Genomic DNA, 17,053 nt, shown 5'->3' with positions numbered 1-17,053 from the left:
CCTGAGAGCTCTGTTCTGTAGGATACCAGGCTTGCCCAGGGATAGCTCAAGGGAAACAAATCCTGCCTCACAGTGCAGGAGCCTCTGTGACAGGGGGGAGTCATGACAGAGACCCTCGGGCTCAGTGTAATCTCACAAAGATGCAAAAGAAATTTGGAAGCTGTGGGAGAACATAAATCTTGATTTGGGAGGACCTGGGGATGACACCAACTGCAGCCTCCTGTTCTAAGAACTGCCCAACAGAAAATAACCAGCAGAAGGGTGTTCAGCTTGAGAGTGGCTCTGGGGTCCAGCAAAAAAAGCTGAATTCAGCAAAACCATGACTTAGGAAACCTTGGGAAGCAGCTAGAGAGTTGCTCCAAACAGATGAGGAATTTGACGTAGGAACCTAAGGCTCTTTGTGAATTTAGGGTCTGCCTGATGTGAGCTAAGTGCCTTGAGACCCTTGAGAACCTGGCCCCATGCCTTGATTCTCTCAGCTCTCTAAATACACCACCTGGCATGTGAAAGCACCAGGCACAGAGCAGCTTTTCATGTGGTAGCTCTGTGTACGCAGGTGAGCCTGCAGGGGCACTTCAATGCATAAAACAACATTTAAGATCACATGTGCCACCTATATTTCTGGTTATTCTCCTTAGGGTGGACAGAAATATGGGAATGGAGTTCCCTGCTTTTTCTTCGCTTTCTGGTTTTTTTTTTTTTGGTTTTTTTTTGGGGTTTTTTTTTTTTTTAATTTCATATAAACTTGGTTTACTGAGAAACAAGAATAGCTTCTTCCCTGACAATTCTGGTGGAATTTTTACCTTGTGAAAAAAAAATAAGACATTTTGAGAAAAAAAATATATTGTGAGGTGAGTAGCTTTCAAGTCTTTTAATTCTGCTCAAAACATTGAGTTTCTATCACCAGCATTTCTCTTCCCATCAGAAGCAACCCCTGGGCACAACCCTTGACCCAAAAAGGCACACTGAAAGCAATGTTTTCATGTTTGCATGAGACCTGTGGTGACTTTTGCTACAGACAGACGCATGCTGAGAAGTAAGTTATAACTCTGAAGATGTTAAGGGGCCAACTGACCCCAAACTCCCCCTTGCTCTCCCATCCCTGTCAGCAAAAAAGATTGTGTGAGCTTCAAGAGGGGTCAGTCAGGCTATTTCAATCCTCCTTCCTCAGCTGTGTAAACTCAGCCTGCTGCTATACAAAAGCCTTTGTTTAATGCCATTCCAGTGAATGGCCAACTGCAAGCCTGGTCAGATGGAAACTGATATGAAATGCAGATGCTTTCAAAACCACAGCATTTAAATTTTACTACAAATTTCCAAAACACTAGGCTGAGAGGGAGTGGATGGAACAATGCCAGCAGCACCTAGCAAAATCTGCATTTTACAGCCTTCTTTTACTTCTTTAACACATTTAACTGCAGTGCAACTAGTGACCCAATTTTTTTCTCATCGAGCTTGCATCATGTGATGCTGCTGCTTCACAAATTCAGTTTGCTTAACCTCAGTGCAAGTCAGATGAAAAGATGTAACAAATGAAAGGATCTTCAGATACTGACTTTGTAGGACCATGTGAATCAATCAGAAAATAGTAAGGGCCATATCCCATCTCCAAAAATTACAAATACATTTGCACTCAGTTTTCTCTGATTGCTATAGTTAGAAAGATGCTCTAGAACTCTAAAATTACCATGAATCAATCTTCCCTTTGACTTTCAGTGTGCAAAAAGGTGCAGTTTCTACAGCACCCATCTGCTGTAAGACATGGCAATGTGCCAGGACAGTTTCTGGAAGTTTTTCCTCGAGTTATAAGCTGCCAGGACTCTGATACTGTTTTGTGTAACAGCAAAGCACTTGTGCTATGAGCAACTATGAGTGACACTAGGCATGAATGTGATGCTCCAGTCATGCCCTTATTTCCACACAGTACTGTCCAACAGACAGTTTTGCCTAGTGCTGGTCATTTATGGGTCAATAACAATTAAAAAAACCTAGTTCTTCAAAAGAGAACCATCAGGACTTTCTCTTATTCCATGTTTGCATGAGGCCAGCTTGTTTGCCCTGAGACAACTTGGAAACCTCAGCTGTTTAGAAAGATAATAAAAGCTAAAAAAGACTGACAAATCTTCATCAAGGAAACATCCTCCAGCTTATACTGTACAGTGCTCAGCAGTCCAATATATAGCTGCAGAATATATTTTCACTGGAGACAAAGGAAAAATAGCCTTTATGTGAGGGGAATGAATCAAAAAACTTTTCAGGCGTAAGGTCAGGGGTTGAAGGCACAAACAGGCTCTCCCTGGGGGGCGTCCTTAAAGTAGTGCAATTAATATATCAGGTAACACAAGAGTATTGTTTTGCTGCCAAGTAGATAATAATAACAGATAAAGGGAGAGAAAGCTACAGGCTCTGAATAGCATTTGCACGCCTTCCATAATGTGGCTGGAACAAGTTCAATTTCTGGGATGTCGCAGTGGAAAGAAAAATTCTTTGTAACAACAAAAAATGGATTTAGAAGCAAGATGCTAGTCAATGGCAAAAAGATCAAAGTACTCAAAAAGAGACTGAGCCTTCAACATTTAGTGTTATCAGCCCATTGTGAGAGACTCCTAACCCCAAGCTCTCTTTCCCATTCAAATCCTAGCAGCATCACACCTACACTGAAGACAGGCTTTTAAGAAATGAGAAGAGGTAGTCCCTGCTCTAAAAGATGTGGGTCTTATGTCTTACATTCTTCTCCTATGAACTCTTAGTTCTGATAAAATCATTTTACAGCCTTGAAGTGAGATCTACCTTTCCTTTCGCAGAGCACTTGGATTAAACATAGAGCATTTCCAAAATATGTCCAAGCAATTTCCTTTGGCCCATAAAACTGCATCCAAAGACACAAGTTAAAACACTGCTCCTCTGTACTGCTCTTCTCACAGACCAACCTGCACTTCAGACAGATGATTCAAATCTCTTACATCAACAGTGCCTCAAACTGCAGGAAAATACTTGAGTATGATTACCTCAGTAAAACTCTTGTAGGATCTGTTGGCTGATGGCTGAATTCCTAAGGGAAAGCAGAACTGCATGACCCTTCCTGACCCAATCCAGAGAAGAAGGGCAACCAGCCAGGGAAGCCTGTTTCCCTCTAAACTGATGGAGAGAAGGAGAAGAAAATAAGAGGGACTAATGGAGTCTCAAACACTTATAAATCTGTCATTCCAATGTATTTATGAGTCATTTTTGCAAAATGAAAATAAAAAACAGGCCTTCCATAAAGCAGAGAAAAGCCATTGCAGTATGAAAGCCTCAGAGAGCTACTTCTTTCTACATATGCCTGTTATGAGTTGTCAGCTGAAGTGAAAGCAAATGCTTTGACCTTCAGAGTGCAGAAGCTGCAGCTATGAAGAGGGGATAGTTGTGCACAGCTGTGAAATGAAACAAAGAGGTAGGGGTTTGATCAAAGGTGAAAAGGTCAGAGAATGATCTGGGCTTCCCTCAGCATGCTAGAAATAGCTGGTCTCAGGCACCTTTTCAGTAACCAGAAAAGCCAATACATGACAATATAATGTGCAGCTTGCATCAGCTCTTGGTACACAAGATGATTTCTCAGTACCAGTCATGAGCTGATTGCTGACATGGGAGGTTTAGGGAGGAACATGCAGCCAGACTAGGTGTCCCACATTAGCAAGTTACATTTTATGGATTACATGTCAAATGTTCCCCACTTGATACTCATTGTTAAGTATTTTCTTTTCCCACTGCAATCAAAACTTGATTTATATTTGCAAGTGTGAAGAATTAACTTACTAAGAACCAGAGATTTTTTTAGGGGCTTGTTTAGATATTTTACTGGTGACCTCTTTGCATTTGAACTGAACCTCTGAAGCTGCCCAGAAAGACCACAAAGGAGGGCTGAAAGACTCTAGTTCCTGTCCATGCAAGGACAGTAAAACTTCAAAGCACTCCCAAAATAAATGCAGATGCTCTTATTAGCCTGACTATAGCACTGCATAATTTAGCCTGAAAACTGCCAGGTAATCTGTGTACAACTAGGAAAGATAATTTGTATATCCACTAGCATCCACTCTGAGGCTTTGGCAGGTGCAGTGACAGCAGTCAGATTCCAGCTTCACTCACCATTCACTGGCATTTGTCACCAAAACTGCACAGCAAAGACAGGCTTAATACTTCAGCTCACAGTTATTCCTGCTCAGATCTCAGCCTCCACACATATGTGGAAAAAGGTCTCAGTTTTGAAAACAGGTTGTAGATTACCCATCCACACTCAACAGAGTTACTGAAGCCTTGCAACTGGCTGACCTTCAAATACCTTCATCTTTTATATGGCTGCCTTTTCCAGGCATCATAGACCACTGAAACAAACTGCAGTCCTCCCCACCACCACATTTTGTTGAAAAAAAATTCCATCACTCATCAAAATCACTGCAAGATGTGACTATACATATTTTCTTTTATGACCTCACCATCCTTTCAGCTGCTGGAGGACTTTGCCAAGGCTCACACATCTTAAAACAATGAAAGGAATCTTGCATGCTTGACTAGAGACCCTATTGACCAAGCAGAACTTTATCTGTAGTTACCATGTTTCAGCATTGTTCCCCAAACACCTGGGCCAAACCAAGCATTTCGACCTTTACCATGTCTAAACAAATTGTTACAATCAGATCTTCTTAAAGATGGTGTTGTAGGGAGCATTCATAGCCAAAATCACAGATTGATTCAGTGCTTTTCAACTAATTTTTGTAGTTGTAATGGCCAGGTTTTTTTGCATTGAACTTCTGACTGCAGCAATTAACCTGCTGACAAGAAAGCTGGTGGTGCCTACACCACCCATATATTACAGATCTTGCAGGCACATCCAAGATGGCTTCAGACTGCATGAATCAGAAGGAGTACTAGAATTATATGAAGTATTAACAGCCACAAATGCTTCAAAAACAGGAAAAAACATGGAGCTCCAGAGACTCTTGTAATTTTCCTTAAGCCACTTGATGATTCCCACAAGAAAGATATACAGCTCTTTTCAGTAATAATGAGGGAAATTTAAGGTCAAAAAATCATATTGAAATACACAAAAATGATTATGACCAAGCAGCCCTATATGAAAAAATTAATTGCAGTTGAGTTGTATTACTATAGCTTTTCACAGCAAGATAGGTTTTATTTGTAAAGATAATCTTGCACTGGTAGAACATATCTAGTGCCTCAAATAAACCAAACCACAACCATAAAGGCACAGTTCTTGGTGTCTAACTATGGCTGCAGCAGGACTGTTTCAGTGGTAGAAAGATATTTGTACTTAGCTGGTGGGACATTTTTAAACTAAGATAACTAAATCAAATTTAACTAAATCAAAACATTCTTCTTTTGCCAAGGCTCCCTCTCATTACTCTCCATCTACAAACACACAGATCTCTCTGTGTGCTACAGCTAAGCACAAGTTAAGGTCTGAAGTTAATGGCTCAGGTAACACTCAAAGTTAGGCTGGCAAAAACCTCCTTTCGAGTCAAGAATGCAAAATAATCTGTCTGTATACAGACATTTCTCCAACATTGTCCAAAACCAAGAACCTCTTCCAGTACCTGAAGCTACAAGAATTATGGAGAGAGACCACTTAAAAGCCCATATAGTGACAGGACAAGTGGGAATGGATTCAAACTGGAAGAGAGAAGGTTTAGATTATATTATGAACAAGAAATTCCTTACCGTGAACTTGGTGGGGCACTGGCACAGAGTGGCTGCAGCTGCCCCATCCCTGGCCAGGCTGGATGGGGCTCTGAGCTATCTGGTCTGGTGGAAGGTGTCCTTGCCCACAGCAGAGGGGTTGAAACTGGGTGATCTTCAAGGTCCCTTTCAACCCAAACCATTCCATGTTTCTGTGAGATACAGACCTGCAGATGAAGTGTCATCTCTCTAACTTCCCCACAGAGCAATCTTCACAAGCTTCTCAAGCATATGCAGTTGAGTTAAAAAAAAATTAATAGGATTTGAAAAGCAAAGACATGCAGTCAGCAAATAATAATGACAAAAAATCATAAAAAAACAAATGTCAATGGTTTTGTAAATATTTGCCCCCAAAATCAACTTTTTGTTGTATCCAGTGGAATGTTGTTTGATTCTCCTGTGAAAGATCAGTTATTATATGTTATGGCCAAGAAGATGGGATGACCTCTGATTTCCTTTGTTTTAATAAGGTTACAGGTACCTTTTTTTCACCCAGGGGACTTGTTTGGTTGCAAATCTGTTAATTCAATAACTTCTCTATTACAGATCATTGTTTATTTCCTTAGCAGATGCACCTTCTTCGTTGTGATTAGTGCAGGCTGTAAACTAGTACGGTGAATTATCTGGATAGAGGATGCATAGGGAATGTTTGTCCTTCATTTGGTTTCTGTGCAGAAGGTACATGGGCACAGAAGACATTGTGACTAGTGCCAGTTCTTGGAGATACAATAGTGCATTTTCTGACCCAAGCCACAATCCAACCTATATTTGGGACAAAACACCTGCTCATTATAACAGTAAGTTATGCACTATTACCCTTCTCTACCTCTACAACCTTTGAATGTCACCTAATCCACAATCCACTCCACCCTCTGATTAAACATTCAAAAGTAGACTCAGAAAGCTTCTGGATTGTGATGATTATAAAATTGACTTGTTTGAAATGAATACTTTATTACATTGCAAATATATTTATAACTACATGAGAAAGTCAAGAAAAGCAAGAACCTGCAATACTGGTTATCTCCTTTTTCCACGTCAGCTCAAGTTCATGCCCTTGACAGTGAATTTCTGTTATTGGCAGCTCCTGGTATGGATATCCCATTGCAGGGAAATAAAGCCTGATTCTTTGGCAATCTCCTTAACTGTAGAATCTGTAGAGATCCTCTGCAACAGAAATGACAGTGAGGTGGGCTTGCAGAACAGAACTTCAGTCTGTTGTCTGTGTTCTAAGCACCTACACCATGCCACAGAGAGACCTCTGGGAAACCACCTCCTACTTCTGCTATGTTCCATTTCCACATGGTTTGATACTTCTGTGAAAAATTTGAAGGCATAAGGGAAAGCATTTCACAGCCACCCTATGTGCCCAATGTTTCTATTGAAGAAAGTTTCACGGACTAGCAAGAAACTAGAATAGACAGTCATAAAACATATCAGGATATTAGAGAAAATTGTGTTCTCATACAGGTGCTCTGCTCATGGACCCATATCTCTCTGGCAGCCAAGCAGACACCCAATCTTTCACTCACTCCCATTTTCCAGAAAGGATGTCAAAGACACTACTGAGTTGAAATAACAGTTTAAAAAGGAAAGCAGAAGCTAAAAGAGGGATTTATTCACTTCTTCCCATTGGCAGGCAGATGTCCAGCCACTCCCTGAGAAGTGAGGCCTCAGTAAAGGTAGTGGTTGCTTTGGAAGACAAATGCTGTTACCACAAATGTTGTCATTCCTCCTCCTTTCCCCACCTGTTGTTGTTAAGCATGGTGTCATGTGGCAGGTACAGGGTATCCCTTTGGCCTGTTTGGGTCATCTGTCCTGGCTGTGGCCCCTCACACTCCCTTGCCCACCCCAAGCCTCCTGGCTTATGGCTGGGAGGTGGGGGAGATAGAAAGCCCTGGCACTCTGCAAGAGCTGTTCAGCAAGAGTTGAAATGCTGGTGAGTTATGAACACTGTTCTAGCCTCAAATACAAAGTACAGCAGGCTACTGTGGAGAGAGCTGACTTCATAACCTCATGCCAGACTGATCCAGTGCCAACATTAATTAAAAAAATTATTTACAGTTATCAAATAACTGCTTTCCAGCATTGTTTTTCTTGTAGGGAGCAGCCCACCTGAGTGCTTTGTTTTCTCTTCAGAGTACAAAAGAACAAAAGAATGTCCTTCTCCCTAATAAAAAACTCCATTAGCTTCCACACAGGTGTGAAAACTGGAAACCTAGGGAACTCACAAACTCCCATAGACCTAGCAACTGGCTAATTCTGAGTTGAAATGAATCCAACAACACTGTCAAGTGCTCAATGGCTAAGGCAAAAGTAATTAAGACTTTTTAGATCTCTTTCTGTTTCTAGCATCTCTATTTTTCCATTTTGTCAATTTTCAAAACACCTATGAAGCAAGGGAAAAGATAAGTCAATGTATCATTTTAGCCATAATCTGGTGACAAAGTATAGAAAATTGGTCTACTTCACCCAGACTGTCAATCCAGTTGATAAATTCCAAGAACAACTGAGAAAACCCTAAAATATTAATCTGGTTTGACAGATTTTCTTGGTTTTAGGTCACTTTGTGCATTTCAGTACTGTGACAAGTCTCAGTTGAAAACCCAGAGCCCCTTTCCTTGAAAACAAGGTATTTTGTGCAGACATTCAGACACTAAAGGTATTTTGTGCAGACATTCAGAGAAGTGCAGTGAAATGTTACAGTCTGGAGGTGGTGGGCTGATTTTGGTTGCAATAGTGTTAGGGGAGGTTCTTTCAAGGAGTAGGATAGACTGGGATCTCCACCCCTTGCTGCACTTATAAAGGCAATAACATCAAGGGAAGGAGCCAGGGAGGAGTTGAAGAGCAAACTCCTTTCCTCTGGAGCACTGGGTGAGGAATGCTGCAGAGCTGTTAAACTAGCAGGCAAGGAACTGCTTCATGGGAAGAGAACTTATCTCTTTCTTCTGTCTCCCAGTGAGAAAAATGTGGCTGAAGTTTCTTTTGGCTATTCTTCTCTGGCATGGAACAGCTGCAGTGGAGCCTGAGCCGTAAGAACTACCCTCCTACTGCTATTAGTATTTGTGAATGGCTTTAAAGACAGTGCTAGTCAGTGTTACTGATTTTTGTCTAAAAATTAAATACCACCGGGGCTCATCTTTTATATCTGGAGAGTTAAAGCAGAATGGGGATGGCAAGTGAATCATTCTCATTTAATATGATCAGACCTTCCACTATTGCAGAACTTCCACGGAAGCTGATGTGTGTCCAGAAAAAGCAATAGCAGTAGTGACAGCAGGGTGCTTTGCTAAAACCAGGTGGGCCCAAGGCTCAGATAAAGAGCAAAAGGGCAAGAGCTGGGGGCAATAGCAGGACTCAGCTAGTTCAGAGCTGCAGGACAGAGTGAGGAGCACTGGCAGTGTGTCCTATTTAATCTAAAGTAATTAGTTGGTACTGAATAATAATGGTGTTATGTGTTTATCCTCTTGAGGCTGTTTCTCCTTTACACATGAAATTGATCACTTTCATGTTGGGATTTCACAGGCAGTATGTCCTGATGGTGCCTGCTGTCCTTCAAAGTGACTCTCCAGGTCAGGTTTGCCTGCATTTCCTTAACCTCAACGAGACAGTATCCGTCAGAGTAATCCTAGAATACAGCTCTTTTAATAGCACTATTTTTAAGAAAACCATGACAGCAAGCAGTGGTCTACAGTGCTTCAAGTTCAAGGTAAGTTAATTTTAATTTATGTCCCCATGGAAAAGAAATGTAAACAGGGACAAGAAAATTAAAGCAGAGAGCATGGAAAGGAGCAAACAGGGAAAGAAATAAGATTTGTTAAAGGAAAAAGGAAGCATAGGAGATTAACACAGTAACAGAAAAGGAGGCACTTTTTGTAGCTATAACTAATAAGGAAAAGCCCAAGAAAGGTGATGAAGATGGTTGAAGTGAGATTGTGTCTCGTTGTAGGAGCCCAGGCCACAGGTATTTCTGTTCAACAGGTTCTGGAGCAAATTACTTCAAGACTAACAACCTCCCCATGTTTCTTCTTTCTTCACAGATTCCTCCTGTCCACTCTGCACCACTGGCTTTCATTTCCTTCTCTGCCAAGGGCAGCACCATCAGCCTGGAGGAGCGGCGGTCAGTGATGGTCTGGAACACGGACAGCATCGTCTTCGTGCAGACAGACAAACCCATCTACAAACCAGGACAGACTGGTGAATGTCCACTTTGTCTATAACATGGGCCTTAGGAGGGAATTTCTTCAGACAGAATTTATCTGTCTGATGTTTTTCAGGCTGAGCTACATTCTAAGCAGTTTCTTCAGAGCTCCTGTTAAAACTATTACAGTTATTTGCTGTGGAGCTTAGGGAGTCATCTTCAGGATGTCAGGAGACTGTCATCCCATCATCTCTTTTATTTTATTCATCCCTTCCTCCCAGGTGACAGAAGCCATCACTGCTGCTGTTTCATTACTGATGACAGGCCAGAATAGTGGGAAGAGGTGATTAAATCTGTACCTGCTGATTTACAGTACTTCCCTCTGTGATGCTGGTCAGCATCAAACTAGCCTAAACAACAAGAGTGAAATCTGTTACTTTAAAATTAATTACAAGTTGCTAAAGACAAAATCATGCTATTTACCTTCTGGCCTTCTATGTGTTTGGACTCCAGATTTTCATGTTGTATTCCTGCACTTATGCTATCCCCTTATCCATGCTTCACACACGGCCATTAAGCAGAACTCCATTTTTCTAATTCATTCCTCAGTTAATTTCTAGGCTTTAAGGTTTCTAGCACATGCTATAGGAAACCAGAGAAGAAGACTTCTTCCCAGTGATTAGTCACATAATGCAGCCATTAGACTAGATTAGTTTTACGTTAATTCAGATCAGTTCTATCTACATAGATACACAGTATGGACAAAAGCTTACCAGTTGGAATTTCATGCCACTAAGGTGTGCAATATGGGTTATTTATTGGTCAAATGGCTTGGTTTTGAGCTGGGGCAAGTAGCAGACAAAATCAAATTATGAATCAGTAATGCAGTTCTTATTTGTTCAGTCATTCCTTTCTGTGAGGTTAAACTTTCTTGAAAGTAAACTTTTCATTACTAACTTTAAAGGAAACTTTTATGAAAGGACACAAGAGCTTGATGCTAGGGAAAAGACCCTTAATCAAAGTCTGTATAGGGTTCTTATACCTTCAGATGCATTTTATTATGTGCATCCTTTGCAAACAGGACTGTTAGAAGACCTGTGAAACTGAAAGTACTAATGAATGCAAAACATGCTCAGCCAAACAATGATCACTGCTAACACCCTGTTTCTTGCTTTTCCAGTGAGGTTTCGTGTTGTAGCCCTGGATTTAAATTTTAAACCTGTTCAGGAGAAGGTGAGTGACCAGTAATATTGCCCTGTAATTAAAACTGCTGGGAGATAACTTCTTCCCAAATTTTACATAGAGGATTGCTGTGGATAAAATGAGATATTGCAGAGACTAAATGCCAACGAATTAACCTGATTTCCTATGCACATGCTGTAATCCAGCCTTTCATTAGAGTCACAGGGAAGAAGGCAAGTTCGTAGGAGTTTGAATTCCTGACACAACACCTTCTGTAATTGCTGGGAAAGAGGCTCAAAACCCCCTCCACTTTGCTGTCACAGACATTATCTTAGCTCTGCCCAAAAAGCCCACGGTTCAGTCCCCTGCTTTTACAGTTCAGCAGATGTTGCTTGCATGCATCAGTAAATCATCCATTTGTCACCTTGCCCATTTTAGAAATGAGGGAAATTAAAGTTGCTGCCACAAATATTAATCTCCTCAGAGATATTCTTTCCACTGCCAGCAGTCTCTCTTCACGCTCATAGTGCATAAGGAAATTAATGGAAGGGTCTTCACTGGCCTCCTCTCCTGCACTTGTAATGCAGGAGATAGCACAGTGCTAGCAAAAGAGCTGGTGCTAATTGTTAGTAAGAAGCCCAAATCATGGTTTGTGTGCAGCTCTGTAACTCTGCTCACTCAAACACTCTGAGATTGCACTAAAACCAGCATGAAACAGTCCCACCATTCTCATTTCATCTCTCTCCTTTATGTAAGCTTCTTATTGAAGTAAAATTGCTGTTAAACTGATTAAAATAAGAGATGAGCTCCTCTGATAAATGGTATTATACTTAATATTGGTTACATTCTTCTCACAGTGCTGAGGAAAAATAATTTTTTGTTTGATCAGCCACCTAATATCTTCTTCCATTCTGTTTTTTTCCTCTTTCAGTACCCCTTGATTGCAATTCAGGTAAGAAATTTTTGTCTTTGTACTGCATTTCTCTGGGCAAGTGTCCTTACATGGGTTTGAATGTGTCCATACACAGACAAATCTTGCTGCTGAGTACAACAGCAGAAATTAACATAAACTCCTTAACACAAAGCAGGGATGCTCTTTGAGCTTGACATGGAAGGCACACCTATTATCATTCCAGCAGTCAAAATTTGCAGCGTTCTTATGTCTACTTTTGATTCTCCACCCCTTACCCCAGTTTTCTCAGCTTATTTGGGGTGTATCTTTTTGTAACTCTAGTGCTGCTAAAAACTAATATAGGTTGTGAATACAACTAACTATGTCAGTACTTTCATGGCATTTTCTGGGGATTTGTAAAACAATTTCACTTCATGTCTAGACAGCATATTTATAAGTTTTCATGTTACACTGTGAAGTCAGGGGACTTTATTTTCTTTGCAGTGAGAACACACATCTTTTGAGCCCTCCCCATGTTTTTTTTTTTTCCAGCCGTTGCTGTAAAGAGTCAAGGAAATGGTGTCAGTGAGTTTTCTTTAGTGTAGCTAGCATAACATATACTGAGAGGAAAATGCCACCCCAGTGAATGCAGAAGAAAGGTTTTCTTCCTTCTTCTGGCAGCTGAAAAAAGCTGGGGTTGCTAAAGGCCAAGATTTGTCTGGGATAAACTTGGCTGAAGGGAAAGCACAAAGAAGATTTTCTTTCTCCCCCTTCTTGACACAAATCTAGAGCAACATATACTAAAGAGCAGGAAAGAGCAGTATTGTGCAACTTTCCCTGATGATTGAGACTGGTAAGTAGGCTGGCAGAGAATGCCTAAGTCAGGAACAATAGATGAGACTCTAACAACATTAATAATAACATGAATAATCAGAGTACAAAGGTGCAATTTTACTCAATGCACGTGCATTAAGCAGCTTCTCCAGTGTGTTAAAGCAACATGCTCTGTTTTCTTCTTTCTTGCTGGTTTTTGTGTGCTAGTAGCAAAAGATTTCCAAGGCAAAAAAACTGTGAGTCTGTATTCTTTTTTTTCTTCAGGATCCAAGGGGCAACAGGATCTTGCAGTGGCAAAATGTGAAGTCAGAGATGAACATTATTCAGCTAGAATTCCCACTCACTGAAGAGCCTATCCTGGGGAACTACAAAATTATTGTAGCAAAGAAATCAGGAGCTAGAACAAATCACTCATTCCATGTGGAGGAATACGGTAAACAACTCCCTTTTTTTTTTTTTTATTCAGTGTAGGAAACATTATTAAAGATAAGCCCATATCAAGCAACCCTTTTGACTGCTAAAACTTCAAGCTGCTTCCTGGCAAATGCAGTCTCAATTAGTTGTCATTAAGAACCGGGGAGATTTAAAAAAAAAAGAGAACAGTAAAAAAAATGCAAGAAAAATTTACAATTTTTCACACACTTAGCCAGCAAAATAATCTGCACAAGAAATCAGCAAGTTGATTGCAAATTTCAGTGAGATAAACTAAATTTTTCCCATCTATGTCCATGAACTTTCTTCACCAAAACTCTGCAAGGCATCTAGACATCACAGGATTAATTTCGGAAGTCCTGTCTTCTCTTCAAAGGCTTGCAGGAATACTTCAGTAAGCCTTTGCAGATCAGGCCAGTTCTTAATCATATTGCCACTTGGTTCTGAGATCCCATTCCCTCTATGACTAACAATATGATATAGTCTCATTTTTGCTTTCATCTTAGTAGGATCTCCAAATTTATAATATGCCAGTGTTGGTTTTTTTTTTTCTTTTCGCTCTCTGTCCTAGTGTTGCCAAAGTTTGATGTCACAGTCACTGCACCAGGAAGCCTTACAATCCTGGATTCGGAGTTCACAGTGAAAGTCTGTGGGTTGTAAGTACCATGTGCAGAATTAGGAAATATGCTGAAGTGGAAGAAATTCCCAAGGACTGGGGAAAGAGCCTGGGCTTAGAGAAGGAGCCAAAAAATAAGGAGGGTCCCAGGAGAGGCTGGTGAGGGTTGACTTGGTCTTCGGAGCTTTCATTTATTTGTGTGCTCATCTCATTTTATTGTATAAGAATTTGGTTACACATGGTGCTGTACAAGGTAGATAAATCTTTTGAGAGGTTTCCTGGTAGAGAAGGATGTGTCCACTCCCAACAACCCATGTCAGAGGGACAACTTCATAAAGGAGAGCACCAGTAAATTCTAACAGGGAAATTATGGTTCCAGCTGTCTAACTCCCCCTCCAAGCTTGGTCCTTCAGAAGGACCTTGCTTACACCAACACCAAGATCTTGTAATTTGGAATCCAGAGTTTAAATCCTAATCCCCTAGTAGATATGAAGAGTTTTGCTTTGATTTCAGTGAGCCTGGAACTCTAGTTTAAGCTGAAGATTGGAGACAATAGTCTTAATTTGGTCAGTAGCCGCATCTGTTCATTATGTTTATAAAGGAATTTGTTTTTGCATTCAAAGTGGCTTTGTTTCATAGGTTTGGGTGTGAAAAATAACTGATTTTGAATTCTGAGTTGTATTTTCTATTTTGTTAAAGCAGGAGAGTTAGGAAAAACCTGTGAAATTATTCCATGCTCTGGCTTCCTAGCTCACTGCTGTCCTGGATCTATTCCTGCACACATTAGCTGAAGATTGTTTTTCAAGCATTAGCTCATAGGCCTCATCAGATCATATTTCCTCTTCCCCTAGGTACACCTATGGCCAGCCTATTGAAGGGAAAGTCAAGCTCAGTGTGTGCAGGGATTTTGATTCATACGGGAGGTGCAAGAAAAGCCCAGTTTGTCAATCATTCACCAAAAATGTATGATACATAATTATCATTCCTCTTCACACTTGTCCTCTCTTCTCTCTTGTTTCTCTCCCATTGCCCATCACACTCTGCTTTCTCTCTTTGATGCTTCTCTTCACCCTATTCATCTCTTTGCTTGTATGATGAGCTAGGAGCTCAGAGCACCTCATTTCTCTTCTCAGCTTCCTGCAGGCCTGAAGGATTGACATGTTTCTTCTCCATGACTCAGTTTCCCATAAACATGTATAAATCATGTAAAAAGTACTGGGAAAAGGCTTCATTGCTAAAGAAGATGTATTGTCAACACCCTTTGCAAGCTATGATCCTTGACAGCAGGATTTGTTTTCTTCCCTGTCCAGCTGGAGACAGATGGTTGCCTCTCCCAGGTCTTCAGCTCCAACATTTTTGAGTTACACCGCACTGGTTACATGAGGAACCTTGACGTGAAAGCCACTGTGACAGAGAAAGGAACAGGTAATCCCTTCCAGACAGACAGAAGCAGCAAAAGCGGTGTGGTCAAGGAGAGTAGGAGATAGCTGCTGCTTGCTGAGTACAAGAATGTCTCCCTGAGGAAGGTCATTTTTACAAGCACAGTGACCATCTCCAGGCAAACTCTGTTGATGCTCTGTGCAGGACAAAGTGTATCTTCTCATTACTCTGGGCATGTCTTCCAGGCCAGCAATTTACAGCTGCTCGGGTTATTTCCATAACTCGGGTGATGAGCACCATACAGTTTGAGAACATGGATCGCCACTACAGAAGAGGAATTCCTTACTTTGGGCAGGTAAACAGAGCTTGGAGGACTTGTATCAGAGATAGTTGACAGGCAATCACATAACAACGATGGCAACATCTAGGGGACTGTTTGGGGTGGGAGTCCTCCCCAGTCTTCTTTCTTCACATGCAATGCCCTGCTGGTAATTCTGAATACTGAAGACTATTAGTTTATTCTGAGTTTGATTCTTCCTGAAATACTTGAAACCAGAATAATTCATTAGCTAGCAATTCTCTAACTTGCATTTTAAGCTTGCTATAAATCACTGCCTCTCCCTTCAGAACTGACCATGACATGCCAGCCAGACATGAATAAAAACACTGGTGGATGAGGGAAGAAAGAGGGACAGGAATTTAGGGCACACACAAAAAATCAAGGAAATAACAGTTTCTGTCTCAGAAAGGTTTTTCATTATTTTGTTTCATGACAATGCCCATATAATTCTGTCAGTGGTTTAAAGGGTAGGGATAAATCTCTCTCCTTCAGTTCTTCTTTTGTGAATGAGGAAAGAATAAGGGGGACCAGTAACACTGAAAGGAAGCGAGACTGTCTTTCAAGGGTGGGGTTTTTTTCCCCTCTGTAAAGTCCATATATCTTTCTTATTTGATTCCCATTCCCACTCTGTTCTTTTTCTTTAAAAAAATAAAAATGAATGCTCATTTCTAGCAACATAGAATTTACTTAATGGGATCTGTTATTTGTTTGTTTGCTTGTTTAACATATAAATGGCAGAAAGAGTGTAGACAGAATCAGAAAAATGTTCAAAACAAAGATGTGGAGAAAATGTTTTCAGACACTGAAAATAGCAGCAGCAGATTCTCAAGACTAAGGAAGGAAAAAAGGAAGGAGAAAAGAAAATATATTTTTAAACTGGAAATGTATAGTTAGAAGGGACTGATCAGGAAAGAGATGATACATGAAAGTTCTTGCTCCACAAAAAGACATTATCAATGATGCAGCAGATGCTGAGGAAGCTCCTGCTCCAAACCTCATAAGATAGCTGCCAGAAAGTGCAGACAGAAATTTCAGTTGTCAAGTATTGCTTTGAAGGAAGATAAAAAAGTGTTTCTGCTGTTTGAAGAGCAAAGGAGTGCAAAATATCAGTATCTGCGTACAGAAATATGTTCAACATGTTTCACATTCCTTTTTACAGATCAAGCTGGTAGACAAAGAGAACTCTCCAATTTCCAATGAGGTTATTCAGCTATTTGTCAATAACAAGAATACAGACAACTTCACCACGGATCATAATGGTGTTGCTGAGTTTAGCATTGACACATCTGAAATGTTTGATCCCGAGATCAATCTGAAAGTGAGTACAAAACAAGGCTGAATAGATACAAAGAGAGAGATGGCTGTTCTCAAACTGAACCCAGAAAAAGATGGGATGAGGTTTCAATTCTGGCAATAAAAATATGCTTTCTTCATCTTTCTTCATTATGTACAGCTCTCAAAAACTACTATAGGAGGAGTGAGGAAAACATCTGAGTTTTTGTA

At 40.6% G+C, this 17,053-nt stretch overlaps 1 protein-coding gene across 3 annotated transcripts in view; it reads left to right on the top strand.

The window, feature by feature from the left end:
• The first annotated feature begins 62 nt into the window (after positions 1-62).
• The window catches only part of LOC110472330 (ovostatin), a 34,140-nt gene continuing 17,149 nt past the window's right edge, over positions 63-17,053 (top strand). Inside the window, exons 1-12 of one of the 3 annotated variants that reach the window (XM_085573957.1) lie at positions 63-8,607; positions 8,693-8,765; positions 9,259-9,442; positions 9,774-9,930; positions 11,055-11,107; positions 11,988-12,008; positions 13,047-13,215; positions 13,786-13,870; positions 14,682-14,793; positions 15,141-15,255; positions 15,456-15,565; positions 16,710-16,868. In XM_085573957.1, the coding sequence (XP_085430083.1) occupies positions 8,701-8,765; positions 9,259-9,442; positions 9,774-9,930; positions 11,055-11,107; positions 11,988-12,008; positions 13,047-13,215; positions 13,786-13,870; positions 14,682-14,793; positions 15,141-15,255; positions 15,456-15,565; positions 16,710-16,868 (1,230 nt within the window). In that variant the 5' untranslated portion in view covers positions 63-8,607; positions 8,693-8,700. The other 2 variants (XM_085573948.1, XM_085573963.1) reach the window with 2 other exon arrangements.

This window comes from Lonchura striata, chromosome 1, assembly GCF_050655825.1.
Source record: "Lonchura striata isolate lonStrDom1 chromosome 1, ASM5065582v1, whole genome shotgun sequence".
Classification (NCBI taxonomy): Eukaryota; Metazoa; Chordata; class Aves; order Passeriformes; family Estrildidae; genus Lonchura; species Lonchura striata.
The sequence above is the reverse complement of the archived record's forward strand: the minus strand, read 5'-3'. Positions and strand labels throughout refer to the sequence as shown.